Source organism: Apodemus sylvaticus, chromosome 23 (genome assembly GCF_947179515.1).
Source record: "Apodemus sylvaticus chromosome 23, mApoSyl1.1, whole genome shotgun sequence".
NCBI lineage: Eukaryota > Metazoa > Chordata > Mammalia > Rodentia > Muridae > Apodemus > Apodemus sylvaticus.
Genome location: NC_067494.1, coordinates 24,539,972 through 24,555,535, shown reverse-complemented (window position 1 = coordinate 24,555,535; position 15,564 = coordinate 24,539,972). Strand labels below are relative to the sequence as shown.

The 15,564-nt window shown below is 37.2% G+C and overlaps 2 protein-coding genes across 4 annotated transcripts in view; both read right to left on the bottom strand.

Moving 5' to 3' along the window:
* Nucleotides 1-566, bottom strand: part of Vta1 (vesicle trafficking 1) — a 54,866-nt gene extending 54,300 nt beyond the window's left edge. The window contains exon 1 of one of the 3 annotated variants that reach the window (XM_052169376.1): nt 405-566. In XM_052169376.1, the coding sequence (XP_052025336.1) occupies nt 405-516 (112 nt within the window). In that variant the 5' untranslated portion in view covers nt 517-566. The remainder of the gene's footprint in view (nt 1-404) is intronic. The other 2 variants (XM_052169378.1, XM_052169377.1) reach the window with 2 other exon arrangements.
* A 6,204-nt stretch (nt 567-6,770) lies between these two features.
* Gje1 (gap junction protein epsilon 1) lies at nt 6,771-8,549 on the bottom strand. Its single transcript, XM_052170002.1, has 3 exons — nt 8,511-8,549; nt 7,612-7,794; nt 6,771-7,166 (listed from the first exon to the last, which is right to left on the bottom strand). Exons 1-3 carry the CDS (start codon nt 8,547-8,549, stop codon nt 6,771-6,773), a joined length of 618 nt encoding a protein of 205 aa, XP_052025962.1.
* Between the last annotated feature and the right edge of the window lie 7,015 nt (nt 8,550-15,564).

Genomic DNA, 15,564 nt, shown 5'->3' with positions numbered 1-15,564 from the left:
TATGTTGTCTATTCGTCTCCCTTCCTGCCCATCTCTGGGAAACCTACAAGCGTTTTCACCCCTATCGACTATCGAGGTTATCATTCCCAGAAGACAGGTAGCTTTGGTGTACACACAGAAAAGCCGGGAGGCGTGTGCAGAGTACCCAGGAGGAGGTGCAGTCCAGGTCCGAGGCTTTTAGCAGGAGAGTTGGGGTGGGGTGGGGTGGGGTGGGGTGGGGAGTGGGGGGGTGGGGTAGGAGGTTCGGGGTGGGGTGGGGGACTCTGGTGCTCGGGGTTCCCTGGGCGGGCCAGAGGTCAAGCTCAGGTCTAAAGCCAGGGGGCGGGGACGGGCCTCCAGAACTGAGGGAGGCGCGGGGCTCGGGGAGTAAGCGTGCGGGAGGACGGAGACTCAGAGGGACTCACAGTAGTAGGCCACCACGGGGTCCCGCTTGTCATGCTCCTGCGCCGTCCTCAAATGGTGCTGTATGCTCTTAAACTGCGCGGGCAGCGGCGGCAGAGGGGCCAGCGCGGCCATCTCCACTCCCGGAAGCGCTACTTCCTACTAGCCGGTCACAGATACTTCCGCTTCCGCCTTCGAGTGGGGCAAATACTCACCCACGCTTCCGTTGCTGAGACGCTTCTCCGTGACGGATGCTCGAAGGAGACAAACTTGGCTGCCCAGCTCAAGGCAGTTACTATTTGGAGAATGAGAGCCTCCTAGGTTGCACACGGCTCCCGCGCCCTCTGCTGGTAAGAGGAAGATAGCGGTTTTTTTTTTTTTTTTTTTTTAAATTTAACTTTAGTTTTTCTTTGTTAGCATGGAACAAAAGGAAAAAAAAAAGGGGGAAATAAGAATGACTAGAATTGACTAGAATAAAAGAAAACTTCCCTCCACTCTCTTTGTCTCATGTGTGTGTGTTTTATTGGGAACATTTTAGGCAAGCAGTATATACTACAAAGCTACTAGTTCTCAGCTTTCAAGCTTTCTTTACTTTCTTTACTTTCTTTTCTTTCTTTTCTTTCTTTCTTTCTTTCTTTCTTTCTTTCTTTCTTTCTTTCTTTCTTTCTTTCTTTCTTTCTTTCTTTCTTTCTTTCTTTCTTTCTTTCTTTCTTTCTTTCTTTCTTTCTTTCTTTCTTTCTTTCTTTCTTTCCTTCCTTCCTTCCTTCCTTCCTTCCTTCTTTCTTTCTTTCTTTCTTTCTTTCTTTCTTTCTTTCTTCTCTTTCTTTCTTTCTTTCTTTCTTTCTTTCTTTCTTTCTTTCTTTTTCTTTCTTTCTTTCCCTCCTTCCTTCCTTCCTTCCTCCCTCCCTCCCTCCTTCCTTCCTTTCTTCCCTCTTTCTCTCCCTCCCTCCCTCCCCCTCTTTCTCTCCCTCCCTCCTTCCCTTTTCTTTCTTTTTTATGAGATTGTGTTTCACTAAACTGCCAAAGCGGGCTTTGGATTTGAAATCCTTTACGTAAGAGAGATTACAGTGGGTTTTTTTTGGGGGGGGGGTACTGGGGAGAGAAGTGTCATTAATTTTAATAGAGCAAATGATCACAAAATAAAATTTTATACATTCACACAGAAAAAGTACACGCTGTAGCCTTTCTAGAAACTGTAGAGAGATATTGGAAATATGTATGTAAAGGAGATTGGAACTGGAAACAACCACTGCTTTTAGTTTAGAAGTCTCAGATTCTTGTATGAGAAATACTATGTTTAAATACTAAATTAAAATTTTCATGTTCAAATATTGAACTAAATAGTCAGTCCTTTTCAATCTTGAAAGCTAAACACATAAGAACTAATAAAAATTGAATACTTTCTCTGATCTAGCTAGTGTATATTTTAGTAAACTACTACTGTGCAAGTTGATTAATGGAGGAAGATGATGAACATTGGGAAAGTATTAGTGCTAATACTTGACAAGATAGAGTCCAGGAGATTCAGGACTTCTGACTCACACATTTTACGGCATACCCCACCTTTTCTTTATAGCCATGATTTTATGTATTTATTTATTTATTTATTTATTTATTTATTTATTTATTGCTTTCTCTTCATTCCATAGTATTATCCTTAAGGATTTACATTTCATTTGAACTCTTCTTTTTTTTTGTTCATTGCCAATATTGGTATATAGTGTTCTTTTGCCTTATGTGGTTTGCCACCAGTGTAATACTAGTATCACTGAATGAAATTGGTAGTGTCGTTTCCCTTTTTATACATGGAATAGTTTGAGAAGTATTGCTATAGGTTCTTCCATAAAGATTCACTAGAATTCAGTAGTGTCAGGCATGGTGCTGCACACCTTTAATCCCAGCATTCTGGAGGCAGAAGTAGGTGGATCTCCGAGGTCTGGGAAAATATGGTCCCCAGAGGGAATTCCAGGACAGCCAGAGCTACAAAGAGAAACTTGTCTTGGGGGGAATAGAAGGACACCTAGTAGTAAACATTACTGGTTTATTTATCTATTTATTTATTCATTCTTGCTTTGTGGACAAACTTTTGAAAACATATTGCTTCATTTTAATTTCTGGTTGCGAACCTTTGAAAGTTGTCTAATTTATGTCTAATTTTGGTGAGTTATATATTCCAAGGAAATTATTTCCTTTGGATATTTCAGTTGCTTTTTTTTGAATATAAGTTTTTGACATAAAACATTTTCTAGTGACTCTGTGAGTTTCATTCATTCTTTCCTAACAACCTGTTTTACATCTCTGATTCCTGTTTGTCTCTCTGGTTAGGGTGACTGGGAGTTTCTCAATCTGGTGTATCTTTTCTAAGAACCACATTCTTTTGAACTGATATAGTGATACTCTTGCAGCCAATGGCTCCTTAGTTTCTGCCCTGTTCTCCATTGGTTCTCAGTGCCTACTTCTTTGGGGTTTGGCTTTTTCTTTTTCCCGTAGACTGGCTAAAGGATACTTTTAGGTTATTTACTCGTGATCTCCTTGAATTTTCTTTTTAATGTGGGCCTTTACAGCTTTATGCCTTCCACTATATATTTTCACACTTTCCAATAACAACCGTTTTATCTGTATCCCAGAGTTCTGGTAAGTTGTGCTGTGGTTTTCACTCGATCCCAACAACTGTAAAGTTTCTTCCTTCGTTTCCTTAATGACTCACTGTTCCTTCCAGAGTGCATTGTTCAGTCTTTAAGTATTTGTGGCACTCTTCTAGTTTTATTCCATTGTCTCAAGAGATAAAAGGCATTATGTCAACTCTCTTGTATTTATTTGGACTCACTCGATGACCTATAATATGTTCTATGATAGAAAAAGTTCTGAGGGAGGAGTAGAAGGATGCATGCTTTGTATACATTGGGTAGAATTTTCTGTAGCTATCTATTAATTCCGACTGGTCTAAGTCTGAACTTTCTTTGCTGACTTTTACTTTGAATGGATTTTCTGAGAGTAAAAATAGGGCATTGATATCTGGGTTATTGATTGTCTCAGCATATGTCTGACCTTTAATGCACATTACTGTTTAATTTATGAAATTAGAGGCTCAAATATTCAGTAAATGCATTGGTACACTTACAATTGTTAAATCATTATTGGGTTACTTGACTAGTATATAATGGCCGTCTTTGTTAATTTTGACTTGAAGTCTCTTGGCTTGCTTACAACAACATGATTTCTTTCTATTTATTTACTACTTATGCTGATGTTCTTTGAATCTCAGTCTCTAGGTCACTTTCCCAGAGACGTGTTAGGTCATTTTTTTCTTCTCCCCCTATTAGTAATGGAGCCTTTTGTTTGTTTGTTTACTTGCTTGTATTTATTTATTTATTTATGCATACTGTACTGAAATAATGGATTTTTACCTTTTAGGAAAAAATTATTCTATCACTTGCTTTCAGTTGTATTTACATATGAAATTTAGAAACTACTTACAGATATTTATAATAATTTACTGAGATTATATTGGACTTAGAGAACTATTTGAGTCAGTATCAGAAGTTTTATGTGATCAAGGCTACCAACATAGTTAAGGCTATGGCGTGCTTTCTTTAAAAAAGATTCTTTCCAGATTGCTACACTATTTTTATGCCTGTCTAGCAAATACTGTGTGATTTCCCCCTTATGTGTTTGCTATATTTTAGTCTATTCTAAAAGGTAATTCTTCTACACATTTAAGTATTTTGTTGCTGATTTTTGTTGATGCAGTGTCTTCTTGATGCATATCACTATTCCTGTAGGTTTTTTGTTGTTTTAGAATTTTCTATGTACTGCTGTATGAGTGGAGATGATTTCTAAACTGAATATCTGCATATCTTTTATTTTGGTCTTATTAAATTTACCGAAGGAATCATTCAGTACGTATACATTTTTTTTTGTTTTTGCTTCAATAAACTAAAGTTCAAATTAAAGCAAAACAGTAAAAGTAGAAATTTTTCTCTTTGATCAAATCATGAGGAAAATTGTTCATTATTTCAATATTATGTGGTATTGCATATTATACATTATATATTATATATTATACATTATATACTATACATTATATATTATATATAATATATAATATTATATATATTATATATTAAGTTTTTTCATATTAAGTGAAAAGTTTGAGTTTATTATATCAGGAATGACTGTTAAATATAATCAGAAACTTTCTGATTCATTGGTATCTGTTAAGATGGCAGTGTGTTTTCTTCCTTTATTCTTTTAATACAGTTCAATCACATAATTTCCCTGTAAGTGTTAAAAAACTCTTTTATTTGCAGGATACACCCAACCTGGACATGTTTTATTTGTACATACATAGCTGGCTTACCTTTGCTTATTTTTTGCTAGGAATTTTGATACCAAAATTATGATAGAAAATTAAGCTGCTCTAGTTAAATAAAATGGAAATATTTTTCACTCATTCCAATACAACCTTACCCAAGAAGCTAGGAGTCTCCTTTTTTTTTTCCTTCCTTGCAGTGTTATCTCTTTCTCAAACATTTGATGATTTCCCCCAGAGAGGGCAACTGGATGTGGAGTTTTCTTTATGGAAAGGATTGGAATTTGAATTTGAATTTTTAAAATAAACTTAAGAATATTTATTATTTTATGTATTTTATCAGTTTCTCCTAAGTAATATGGGTTTCAAAGACTTTCTTCATCCCACCAAACTTATTGTTAGTCAAATACTCTTAGGATCACGTCAATAGCTATCACCTTTCATTTATTATAAGGCTGAGTTCTTTTCTTTTGTCATCTAAAACTGTGTAACTAAAAACTTACTAGTTTTACCAAGCTTCTTTTAATGCGTCTCACCTAACTTTCATCTTCATCTTTCTATGTTTCGTGTGTTTAGTTTCATCCGTATACCACTTAATCTTTTTTAGCTGGTTGTTTTGCTAATTTCTTGGAGTGAGAAGATAAATATATTTATAATTTTTAGTGAAGTAATACGGAAATTTTATAGGCCGCTAAAGAATTTGTTTAAATTCTTTAAACAAATTTCAGTAAATTCCGTTTTTGGTATCGTTTGGTTATTATACATTTTAATTTCTGATGCCATGTCTTCCTTATTCCATGGAATTTTATAAATTTATCAGCATTTGTTTTTGAAATTTTTAGACATTTGCTAAACAGCTTATTTTTATTTTACTTACAGTTTACTTCTAATATGACAGGTCACTACTCCCTAAATACATCATTGAACAATAGAACGGGACCTCCATTGGGTATCGACTTTTGCTTTTAAATTTGACCTAGCCATGTAGTACCTATTAAATAATAGTTCCTCAGTAGCTATTTTTTCAGTGAAACAAAGTTGGATTTTCTTCTGTGCTTTTATGTGGAGCTAAATCAATGGTTTTAAAAGCCTAATACAGAATTTTTACTATCAAGTATAAGCTAAATAGTTCTCAATAAAAATTCCAAAATTTCAGTATCTGACTATGGGTGGTTTCCTACCAAAGTGCTAGCTAGCATAAAGCAGTAGGACATAAAGGATTTTAAATGACATCAGGTGAGGATGACTGTTGATAATGCAGGCAAATAGAAAGAAGTGCTTTGATATTCTGTAAAATTTCCAATGGCATGATCCCAAAACTGTTGAGGAATTATAGTTTCATGGAAACAAGTTTTCCATTTCAATACTTTTAATATGGAAGTTAATTGTCGCAGAGGGTGTATGGGTACAACAAAAACCAAGGAAACCACACACAGGGTTATTCATGGCAACTCTAATTTATTTGGCAACTATCTCCATAATCATTTAATATTGATTTCAGCAAAACAATTTGGGTTAAATATTTTTAAAAAATTAATTGCTCATCTTCTTTGAGTTAGTGATTAAATTATGTGACTCTTAATTCATTTATATTTTGTGTTTAAAGGTATATTTTGCACAAATGCAAAGATAATTATGTCCTCAAAGGTAAAGGTACATTGTTAAGTGTATAGGGAAACACCTGGATTCTGGTTTGGCTGTGTGATGTGGCACATAAAATAACATCTCTAAACGTCAATTTTCCAGTCTTTAATCTATATAAGAAGTATCTTTGGCCAAAAATAAATTGATCACTTAAAGTACTGTATGTGAGAGAAGCCTATAAATTCAGGATTTTATAAAATGAGCTATCATTAGGCTTACATGTACATTATTATATAATAAGTTGTAAAATTACAATAGGAGGAAATATTTGTGCAAAAACACCTAGTTTAGAACTTGGTATCCTATTTTCTAGTATACATAAATTATAGACACACTAATGTTTAAAGAACACATGGAATTGAAGTACTCGATCGGAAAACTAAATATAAATGATCAATAGGCACTGTGGCATGATAATAGGCAATCAGCCCCGTCATTGTTTAAAAAGGAAGCATGATCTTCTGAATATGATCTCAAAAACCTCAGCAACACATAATACCATCGTGATCACAGTGAATGTGTACATTGCAATGAGGAAAATGGTCTTTTCGAAGTGTTCTGGGACCATGCATTTTAGAATATTTGTTTTTTTACCAAGAGACTCAGCATCACACAAGTATATTGGCTTCACTTGGAAGCCAAAGAGGTGAATCTGAAGCCAAAATGCTAATACCTCCAAGCTGATTCTCAACAAGACTGAGAGGATGTAAATCACAGTGTACACGGGCTTTTGAAGAATGCATTCTTGATTGATGCTTTTGCATGCAGCATACAGGTGGAAAATAGCTCCAGGAAGCAGGACAATCACTAGCTGTAATGCCCAGAACACCTAAAGCATATCAGAACTACTTTAGTCAAATTCAGTAAACAACAACCAAAGACACATGGAAAATTTACAACTTCACCAAGGGCTAATTTAAAAATTGTACATTTTTGCAAATACCTTATAAAAATGAAATACGATGAGCAAACATACTGGTGCTGACATATATCATTTAATTATTAAGATTTTAGAACTTTTAACATATGGCAGTTGGAAATCATACTGGTATATGCTAAAGAAATGGTAAAGTACTTGATTATAATAGCTGCTTAATGCTACATATACCAATAGATAATAGAATATTGGAATTGGAAGACATTTCTGAGGACTTCAAGTTAACATTTTTTGAACTATTCATCTAATTAAAATCATAATACAGTTCTCAAAACTATAAAAGAAGAAACTATGAGTGTTGGAGAATCAATGTTTGTGCGCAAGCCAGAAAACTTACTTGGGGAGTTATTGGCCTGAACTGATTGTAACAGAACAGATTTATCTCTCTTTTGTCTGGGTCGCAGCTGAAGTGCAAAGCCTCATTCCCATAGACAGCAAAGCCCAGCACTCCAAGGAAGAACATCCGCACTGAGCCGAAGAAGAGAGTGTGGAACTGGCCGATCACGGTCGGAGGTTTAACCTGTTGTTTTTGGAATGGGGGAAATTGGTTGGAAACAGACGTTTAAAAAGGACAATTAGAAGGATGTATTTCTAATCACATTTAAAAAAGAATTTAAGAAATGTCGAGATCTGAGAAGTTTTTAGCAAGAGAGACTCTTTAAGATGGTCAAGTATGCTGTTAAGTCTGCATATGACATTGTTATTCCACTGTCCTCATAAATTATAAAGTACAGACGTCAAATACGGATCGATTGCCAACCACACGGGTATGTTTAGAAATACTTTAAACAGCTTTGAATATGAGGAATACTTCCTTCCCTTGTAATTCCTTGGAAATAAAATCATAAGTATCTTAGAATGTCTGATTTCCTGTTTTGGAAAATGAGATGACAAATACAACATTAAACTTAGAACACATACTATTGTAATGACAGAAAAGTATTTGTTTAGTTTTGGTAAGTTTTTTTTTCATACTTAATAGTGAATTAAGAGTGTGGGCTACTTTAATGCATCAATGGATGAATGTCCAGAGTTAAATCTACCTGTAATTTAAAATAATTTAAATCTACCTGTAATTTAAAATAATTCAGAATAATTTTACAGCAGATGGTTGTTATTTTATTTTCTTAGCAAATGTACAATAAATACATACACGCCAATGTACCATACATGCCAATGGGTTTAAAATCCACAGACAAAACCCTCACACAATTGATTTTCTCGCTTGCTACTTACGCATCCTTCATAGAAGTTCTTGATGTAATTTAGAGACATCTTTCGGGAGATGTTATCCTGGCATCCCCGTGGGCTGTTGTTGAGTTGTACTGTCAGATTGCTTCCACCAGAATCAAAGTTTTACATTCTCTCTTGACTTGTACAACAGAAACCACCTATCTCTGCAAATTTCTCTCCCCTCCTCCTTTTCCTTTCTTTTTTCCTCCCCTGTCATAGATCTCTGGGGGCCTAGTCAACTTTCCCATCCCAATCTCAAAACAAAACAAAAACAAAGAAACAAAAGCAGAGGGCATGTGGTCAGTCTAATAATCCCTTGGCTTGCAAGATCAGCAAAGCCGGCCAGTCAGCCAGGAGTGCCAGCAAAGCAGGCCAGCAGACAGATGCCCGGCGCGCCCAGAGGCCCTGCAGTCTCTTGAGAATTGCTTAGATGTAAACTGGCACACCGTGTACTCTAGGTTGGTTCGTGGTGTGTGCCGAAGAGCATGGAGAGAGTGCTGATATTTTCTGGCTGACCTTCAAAACATATTTCTCATTTCTAGGAGGTCTAAGAATTTGTAAATACAGGCTTATGATCGTTGCTCCAATGCTGAATCATATCAGTATGTCGTTATATTCATCTTTGCTGAATGCTTGCAAGAGATGTAGAAAAAGATGCAATTAGGTCTCAATTCTAAAAAAAAGTCATATGGAGGATGATAATCAAGATAAGACTAGGGTCTAGCTTAAATCATAACGATCTATCTTTTCCTTTTGCTCTTTAATAGATACTCTGTCCACTAGATCTTGGTATTGGTGCAGAGGTATCTAGACAAGTAACTATGTCTATCTAAGCTGAATGCTGTTACTTTCTCTAGAGCAGGAGGAATGCACACGATGGCTCTTTTCTAGTTCCTTACTCATCTTCTTTTCTCTTATGACGTTCTGAAGACTGACTCAGGCTTTTTGTTTGCAACACTAGAGAAATGACATTGTATGGAATGGCAAAGACAGTTACATTCTTTTTTATTTTATTTTTTTTTTGGGGGGGTGTTTCTCTGTGTAGCCCTGGCTGTCCTGGAACTCACTTTGTAGACCAGGCTGGCCTTGAACTCAGAAATCCGCCTGCCTCTGCCTCCCAAGTGCTGGGATTAAAGGCGTGTGCCACCCCTGCCCGGCAACAGTTACATTCTTGAGTAGCGGTGCTGTTCTAGTAGGAACAACCAAACAGCCAAAATGAGCAGCTTCATGGTTGTTTTGAAAATTAAGTCATATTCTTATCTCTTCAGATTTAACATATGGGTATACTTTAATTCTTTTCTAGAAAGTGGAGTGTAAAAACTCTTACAGTTATTTTCTTGAAGGGGATCCTGCTTTGGAGTCTGTCAATGGACAGAAATAAATGATAATGTTTCATTAAATACATATAGTGCCATCTGTGAATCCCTGCCATCCCTGTGTGAGCTACTGGCTCACAAGGGGAAAGTCCTGATCTATAAATGTTATATATTTACTCTTACCTTCCAGAGGAATGTTAAACTCACCAGGTAAGAGCACTTCTTGGGAGAGGGGCCTCACACAACATTTGGTAGGGTTGTTTGTTGGGTGATCATCTGGGTTTATTTGCATGCAGATTCTTAAAAACTCAGCTTAAGCAGTGCCTAGGCACCTGCCCAGTGCATGTTTACTAATAATACATTAAGTAATGCAAGTTATGAAAACCCAGATGTGAGAAATAGCTTCTACTGTTTCATCTGCAGTCATGGGGCAGAGGTATGGGTACTAAAATAAGAAAAAAATTGTGCCCAAATTCATATTCTATTATAAACATTCTACCACAGATACTTAGATCCCTTTCACTGTTTTCAGTATTTTGCCAGGATGTCCTGTGTAATAGCAGACTTGATCTGTTATGCCTGGGTGTGGCTAAGAGATTACTCTCCTTGTTCTAGAGTTAGAGGATGCAAAGGGAAATGTCTTCTTTCATTCACCATCCACAGAGAACACTGAAGCACACCTGTGATCTATTGATTCTTCTACACCACCTGAAAGAGCAGGAGAATATAGCCCTCACTGCTGCACAACAAGTTTGGAATTCACATGGGAAAGTATTGCCAGTTGGAGACTTTATTGCTTAACAGAAATGGTTCCCAGATCCACAGCTAGCTACGGTTTGTAGCTCTTCAATGGCCTATAACTCTGTACTCTGTTCTTGGCTGAAAGCATCCTCCCTCTTTTATTAGGAAAACAGTGGTTGTGTTAGAAGCCTAATGGTTTCCTTAACTGCTGCCAGCCAGGAGAAAACCAGGGTACAAATAGTCTTATAATTTGACCAAGATCTAGGTCTTTAACCCAGGCTAGCAATGCTTTAGCTACTGCTGTCTTAAATACTTTTTTTTACTTCTTTTATGTATATGAATGCTTTTTTTCTGCACATATGTATGTGAATGACATGCATGCCTGTCACCTGCACAGGCCAGAACTGTTGTCAGACTTTTCAGAACTGGCGATGGACTGCTGTTTTCTGTCATGTGGATATTGAGAAGGGAAACCAGGATCTCTGCAAGAACAGCAAGTGCGGTAAAGTGCTAAACCATCTCTCCAGCTTCTGCTGTTACATTCTTAATTCCCCACCCCTGTTTCTGTGTATCTGTGTATCAGATTTATACACTTAGCTATTTTTTTCTTTTGTTTCTTCAAGACAAGGTTTCTCCATGTAGCCTTGGCTGTCCTGGAACTTGCTCTGTAGCCCAGGCTGGCCACACACTCACAGATATCTCAGTATCTAGGCATCTGGAGTGCTAGGATTGAAGGTGTGTGCCCCCACTGCATGGCATATGCTTACTTTTTAAATAAGTCATATAACATCTTAAATCCTTCCTTTTCTGTCCTTATATGTATTTACTACTGTTTGGGAAATAAACTTTTTGTGAGACAATGCTTTGAAGATTCTTAGCAATCTTTTGTCTAATAGACATGAGCATTACATGACCAAGCGACAATCCATACAACCACACACAGAGGTTAGAGTAAGGAACTTGGTTCGAGCCAGGAGGAGGTAAATATCCTTAAGAAAAGGAATTAGAATAGATAGTTATAGATGATTGGGGGTGTGTGGCTAGAATAGGGAGATCAAGTTGGCACAAGGAGGGAAATGAGGGAGGGAATACAGAGAGAGACAGAGCTAAAGGCTGTGTGATGGACCGTATGGAAGTCTAATACAGTTGAAACTTTGTAAAATATATACATATACGAAGGTGATCTAAGTGAAATCACCAATTATCTAACTGGCCATGTCTTATCACCAAATGAAGCTCAGAGATCTAATGCAGTTGTTAGACAAAGGGATCCCATGGGAACCCCAAATGAACCAGGCTGTTGTCAAGGCAATAAGCTGCTCTCCACAAACTGTGACAATGACCCTTTGCTGATGGCAATACACACACAACTCATTGCACATGGAAAAGTTAAGCTTGTGCCTACACAGAGACTTTACTTCCACAGGCTAGCATCTTTGGTTCAAGAAGGTACTCTGTATACTTACAAAAAGGAAACATAACCACCAACCCATCAATAAACCCTCGGATCTACAGTGGTGGCGTGCCTGCAAGATACACTAGTGTACAAAGCTTGTGGGAGCAACCATCCAATATCTCATTTGACTTAAGACCTGTTTCATGAGATGCAAACCATACCTGATGTTGCTTGTTTGGTGATCAAGAACTTAAAACTAGATAGCCCAGAGACCCAGGGTAAATCCATATCCCATTGCTCCAAAACAAACGAACAAACAAAGCACTAGAATGACTCCAAAGACTTTCTGCTATGCTCATAGACCAGTGCCTTGGTCAGCCATCATCAGAGAAGCTCCCTCCTACAGCAGGTGGGAACAAGTCTAACCCCCCCAACCACCCAGCCAGACATTTTCCAGAATGAGAATGCGAGACCTTAGGACACTCATGATTAAAGGGAATTTCTGCCTCAAATCTCTCCCTTTACTGTTCAAGGAACCCTGCAGGGAAGAAGCCTGGAGTGGTGTAAAAACCATAGGGAATAGAGGACACCAAGAAAACAAGGCCCTCTAAGACAACATGATCAATGAACGTTAGGAACTCACAAAGATGGAAGCAGCATGCAGGGTCTGTTCCAAATGTGGCTTTAGAACCGAAAAGAGAAATGAACACATGCTCCTATCTGTAACCCAGGCTGTAATTTTCAATTGACAGCCATTTGTAAATGAAAGTTTAGTTTTCTTTGAGGGAATCTCACTTGGGGAAACAAGCTACTCTTATATTTATGTAGGCTCATTCCCAGCTCTAGATGGCCAACAGAAAATGAACTTGATGTCATTGGAAGTTCTTTGTTTTATCATTCATGTTGGGGCTCTTAGAAAAAAATAGCATCTGTCATCTATCTAGTATTTATCTGTATAGCTTCCTTCCTTCCTTACTTCCTGCCTGCCTGTCTGTCTGTCTGTCTGTCTGTCTTTCTTTCTTTTACCATACAGGCCTTTGTATATATATTTTTGTATAGTATTTCTATGGGATTCTTGTGTGTAAAAATGATTCAGTGTTTGTGTCTATGTCTGTTTCTTGTGCCTTTTCTTTGGCTTTTTTCTGTCTGTTTTGTTTACTTCCAATGTATTAGTTTTTGTTTTATCTTATTTTTATTTATTATTATTATCACTTTTAAGCCTTTTTATTTTCTAATGAGAGGCATAAAGAGGATGCATGCAGATGGGAGGGGCTTTTGAGAGGAACTGGAAAATGTAGAGGGGGGGACCCCAAACCACTATATATTATGTGAGAAAATAAGCTATTTTGGTAAAAATAAAAATTATGTAAAAAAGAAAATTATAAAATACCAATGAAGGAATTAAAAATGTTGGAGATAAATGAAGATAACTTATATTTAGGTACTAGAATGATTGATAGTGCTTAGATATCCACATGACACATGTTGTTGTATAGATTTTACATAATCTCAGTAAGATTAAAAAAATAACAAAATATGGAAATGTGAAACCAAGCCCACTAAATACCAAAGCAGTCCACAGCAAGAGAAACACAGCTAGATGCAGTATGCTCCGTAATTTCAAAGTGTATACAAAGCATTAATAGCAAAAAGAACAGCATGAATTGGCATTAACCATATACATAGAAACCCGTGAGCCAGATACAGAATCTGTGGGTTTTGCACATGTCAATCTTCAGCATGGATGCCACACAAATACAGGGTGGAAATAGTAGTCTTTGCTATGAGTAAGAAATTTGGATGGATACACATGGAAGGAAGAAGACAGGGTTCTTCTCTCAAGAAAAGCCCAACTTTACAATGGGTGGAAGATTTTAAAAGAAACTATAACACTGCCAGAAGACAGCAGAAGAAAAGCTTCTTGACATTGCTTTGGCCACAAATTTTTGGATGTAACAGTAAAGACTGGCAAGAGAAGCAAAACCAGAAAGTGGTAACATACCAAAGTAAGATCTCTACAGCAGAAGAGTCAGTCCATCAGTAAAACTAAAACACAACCCACAGTGCAGAACGTACACTCAGGTTATGTCTCTGATACAGGGATAATCGAGAATGCATAACTCCATGATTGATAGCCAAATTACCAAATCCCTGGATTAAAGGATGGATAGAAGAATTACCTAGACGCTTATCAAAAGAGAATGCAAATGGCCAAAGGACATGTGGAAAGGTGCCCAGCGTTCACCATGATCAGGGAACCACAAGCTGAAAGTGGACTGGTATTACCTCACACTTCTCAGAGTAGTTATTATGTCGGCAAATGTGGAGAAAGAGAGCCCCTATTTATTGCTGATGGGCGTGTACCCTCAAATAGCAATTATAAAAGAGGGTGTGAATGACCTTCGAAATCTAAAACCACAACTGCTGTAATGATTCATAAACTCAGGGTATTTCCTAACAAGTGAGATTAATAGCTTGTTCAATCCTCTGTATGCCAATGTTCACAATAACCAAGATATGGGTCAGCTTAATGTAATTAAAAAAGTCTCTCTCTCTCTCTCTCTCTCTCTCTCTCTCTCTCTCTCTCTCTCTCTCTCTCGCTGCCGCTGTCTCTCTTTGTCGCTGTCTGTCTCTGTCTGTCTCTGTCTCTGCCCCTCTCTCTCTCTCTCTCTCTCTCTCTCTCACACACACACACACACACACACACACACACACGCACGCACACACACACAGAGGACCCAAATGAAAATTATTCTTATTTTAAATGAATAAAAAATCCTGCCACATAATACCATACGGATAATAATGGAGGGTTTACATTATGTAAAATGAATAATCTTTCAACTGGATACAGGATGATAAATACTCTTGTACATGAAATTTAATGTGGTTAAATATATAGAAATAGACAGTAGGATGGTGGCTGCCAATGGGGGGCAAATGAAAGGGAAAGTGTGGAGAAAGATTACAGTATCTATTCTGCAAGGTTAACTAGGTGACTTAATAGCAATATAACTACAAACATGCCAAAGTTAAACACTTGTAGCAGGGGAACTTGCTAGCACACATCAATCATATAGGCAGGCATGAATACACTAGTAAGCTTCACTGTGATTAACAACATTTGTAAATATGAAAACATCATGTTGTTCACCTTAAATAAATACAGTTAGTTCCCAAATTCCTTAAAAAGTACGTTGTTAATATGTTTTTCTTTCCATCCCTGTTATTGTGTGTGTGTGTTATTCTGTAATTTTTTCATTAATTCAGTAATCATTGAGCCCATATAGTATCAGCTGCTGTGTGAGGTGTTTGAAATATCTGAAAAAATGGTAGTCCATGTATTCAAAGAACTTACAAGGATAAAAAAACATGTAGGTCAGGGATGTCGAGATGGCTTAGTGGTTAGGAACAACTCGCAACTCTTCCAAATGCCCCAGTTCCTAGCACCCCAACTTAAGCTCCAGGGGATCCCATGCACCCTTATGACCTTCATGGGCATTACATGTATGTAGTACACATATACACATGCAGGCAAAATACTGACATACATAACACAAAACCTTAAATGAAGAATGAATGGCTATTGGTATCTCCTCTCTCT

Bases quoted from the DNA above. Each gene is read 5' to 3' on its own strand.
- Gje1 (XM_052170002.1), bottom strand. From the start codon at position 8,549: ATGTCTCTAAATTACATCAAGAACTTCTATGAAGGATGC. The intron at 7,795-8,510 runs GTAAGTAGCAAG...CAAAAACAACAG, and splicing joins AGAACTTCTATGAAGGATGC to GTTAAACCTCCGACCGTGAT. The intron at 7,167-7,611 runs GTAAGTTTTCTG...GATATGCTTTAG, and splicing joins TCAGGCCAATAACTCCCCAA to GTGTTCTGGGCATTACAGCT.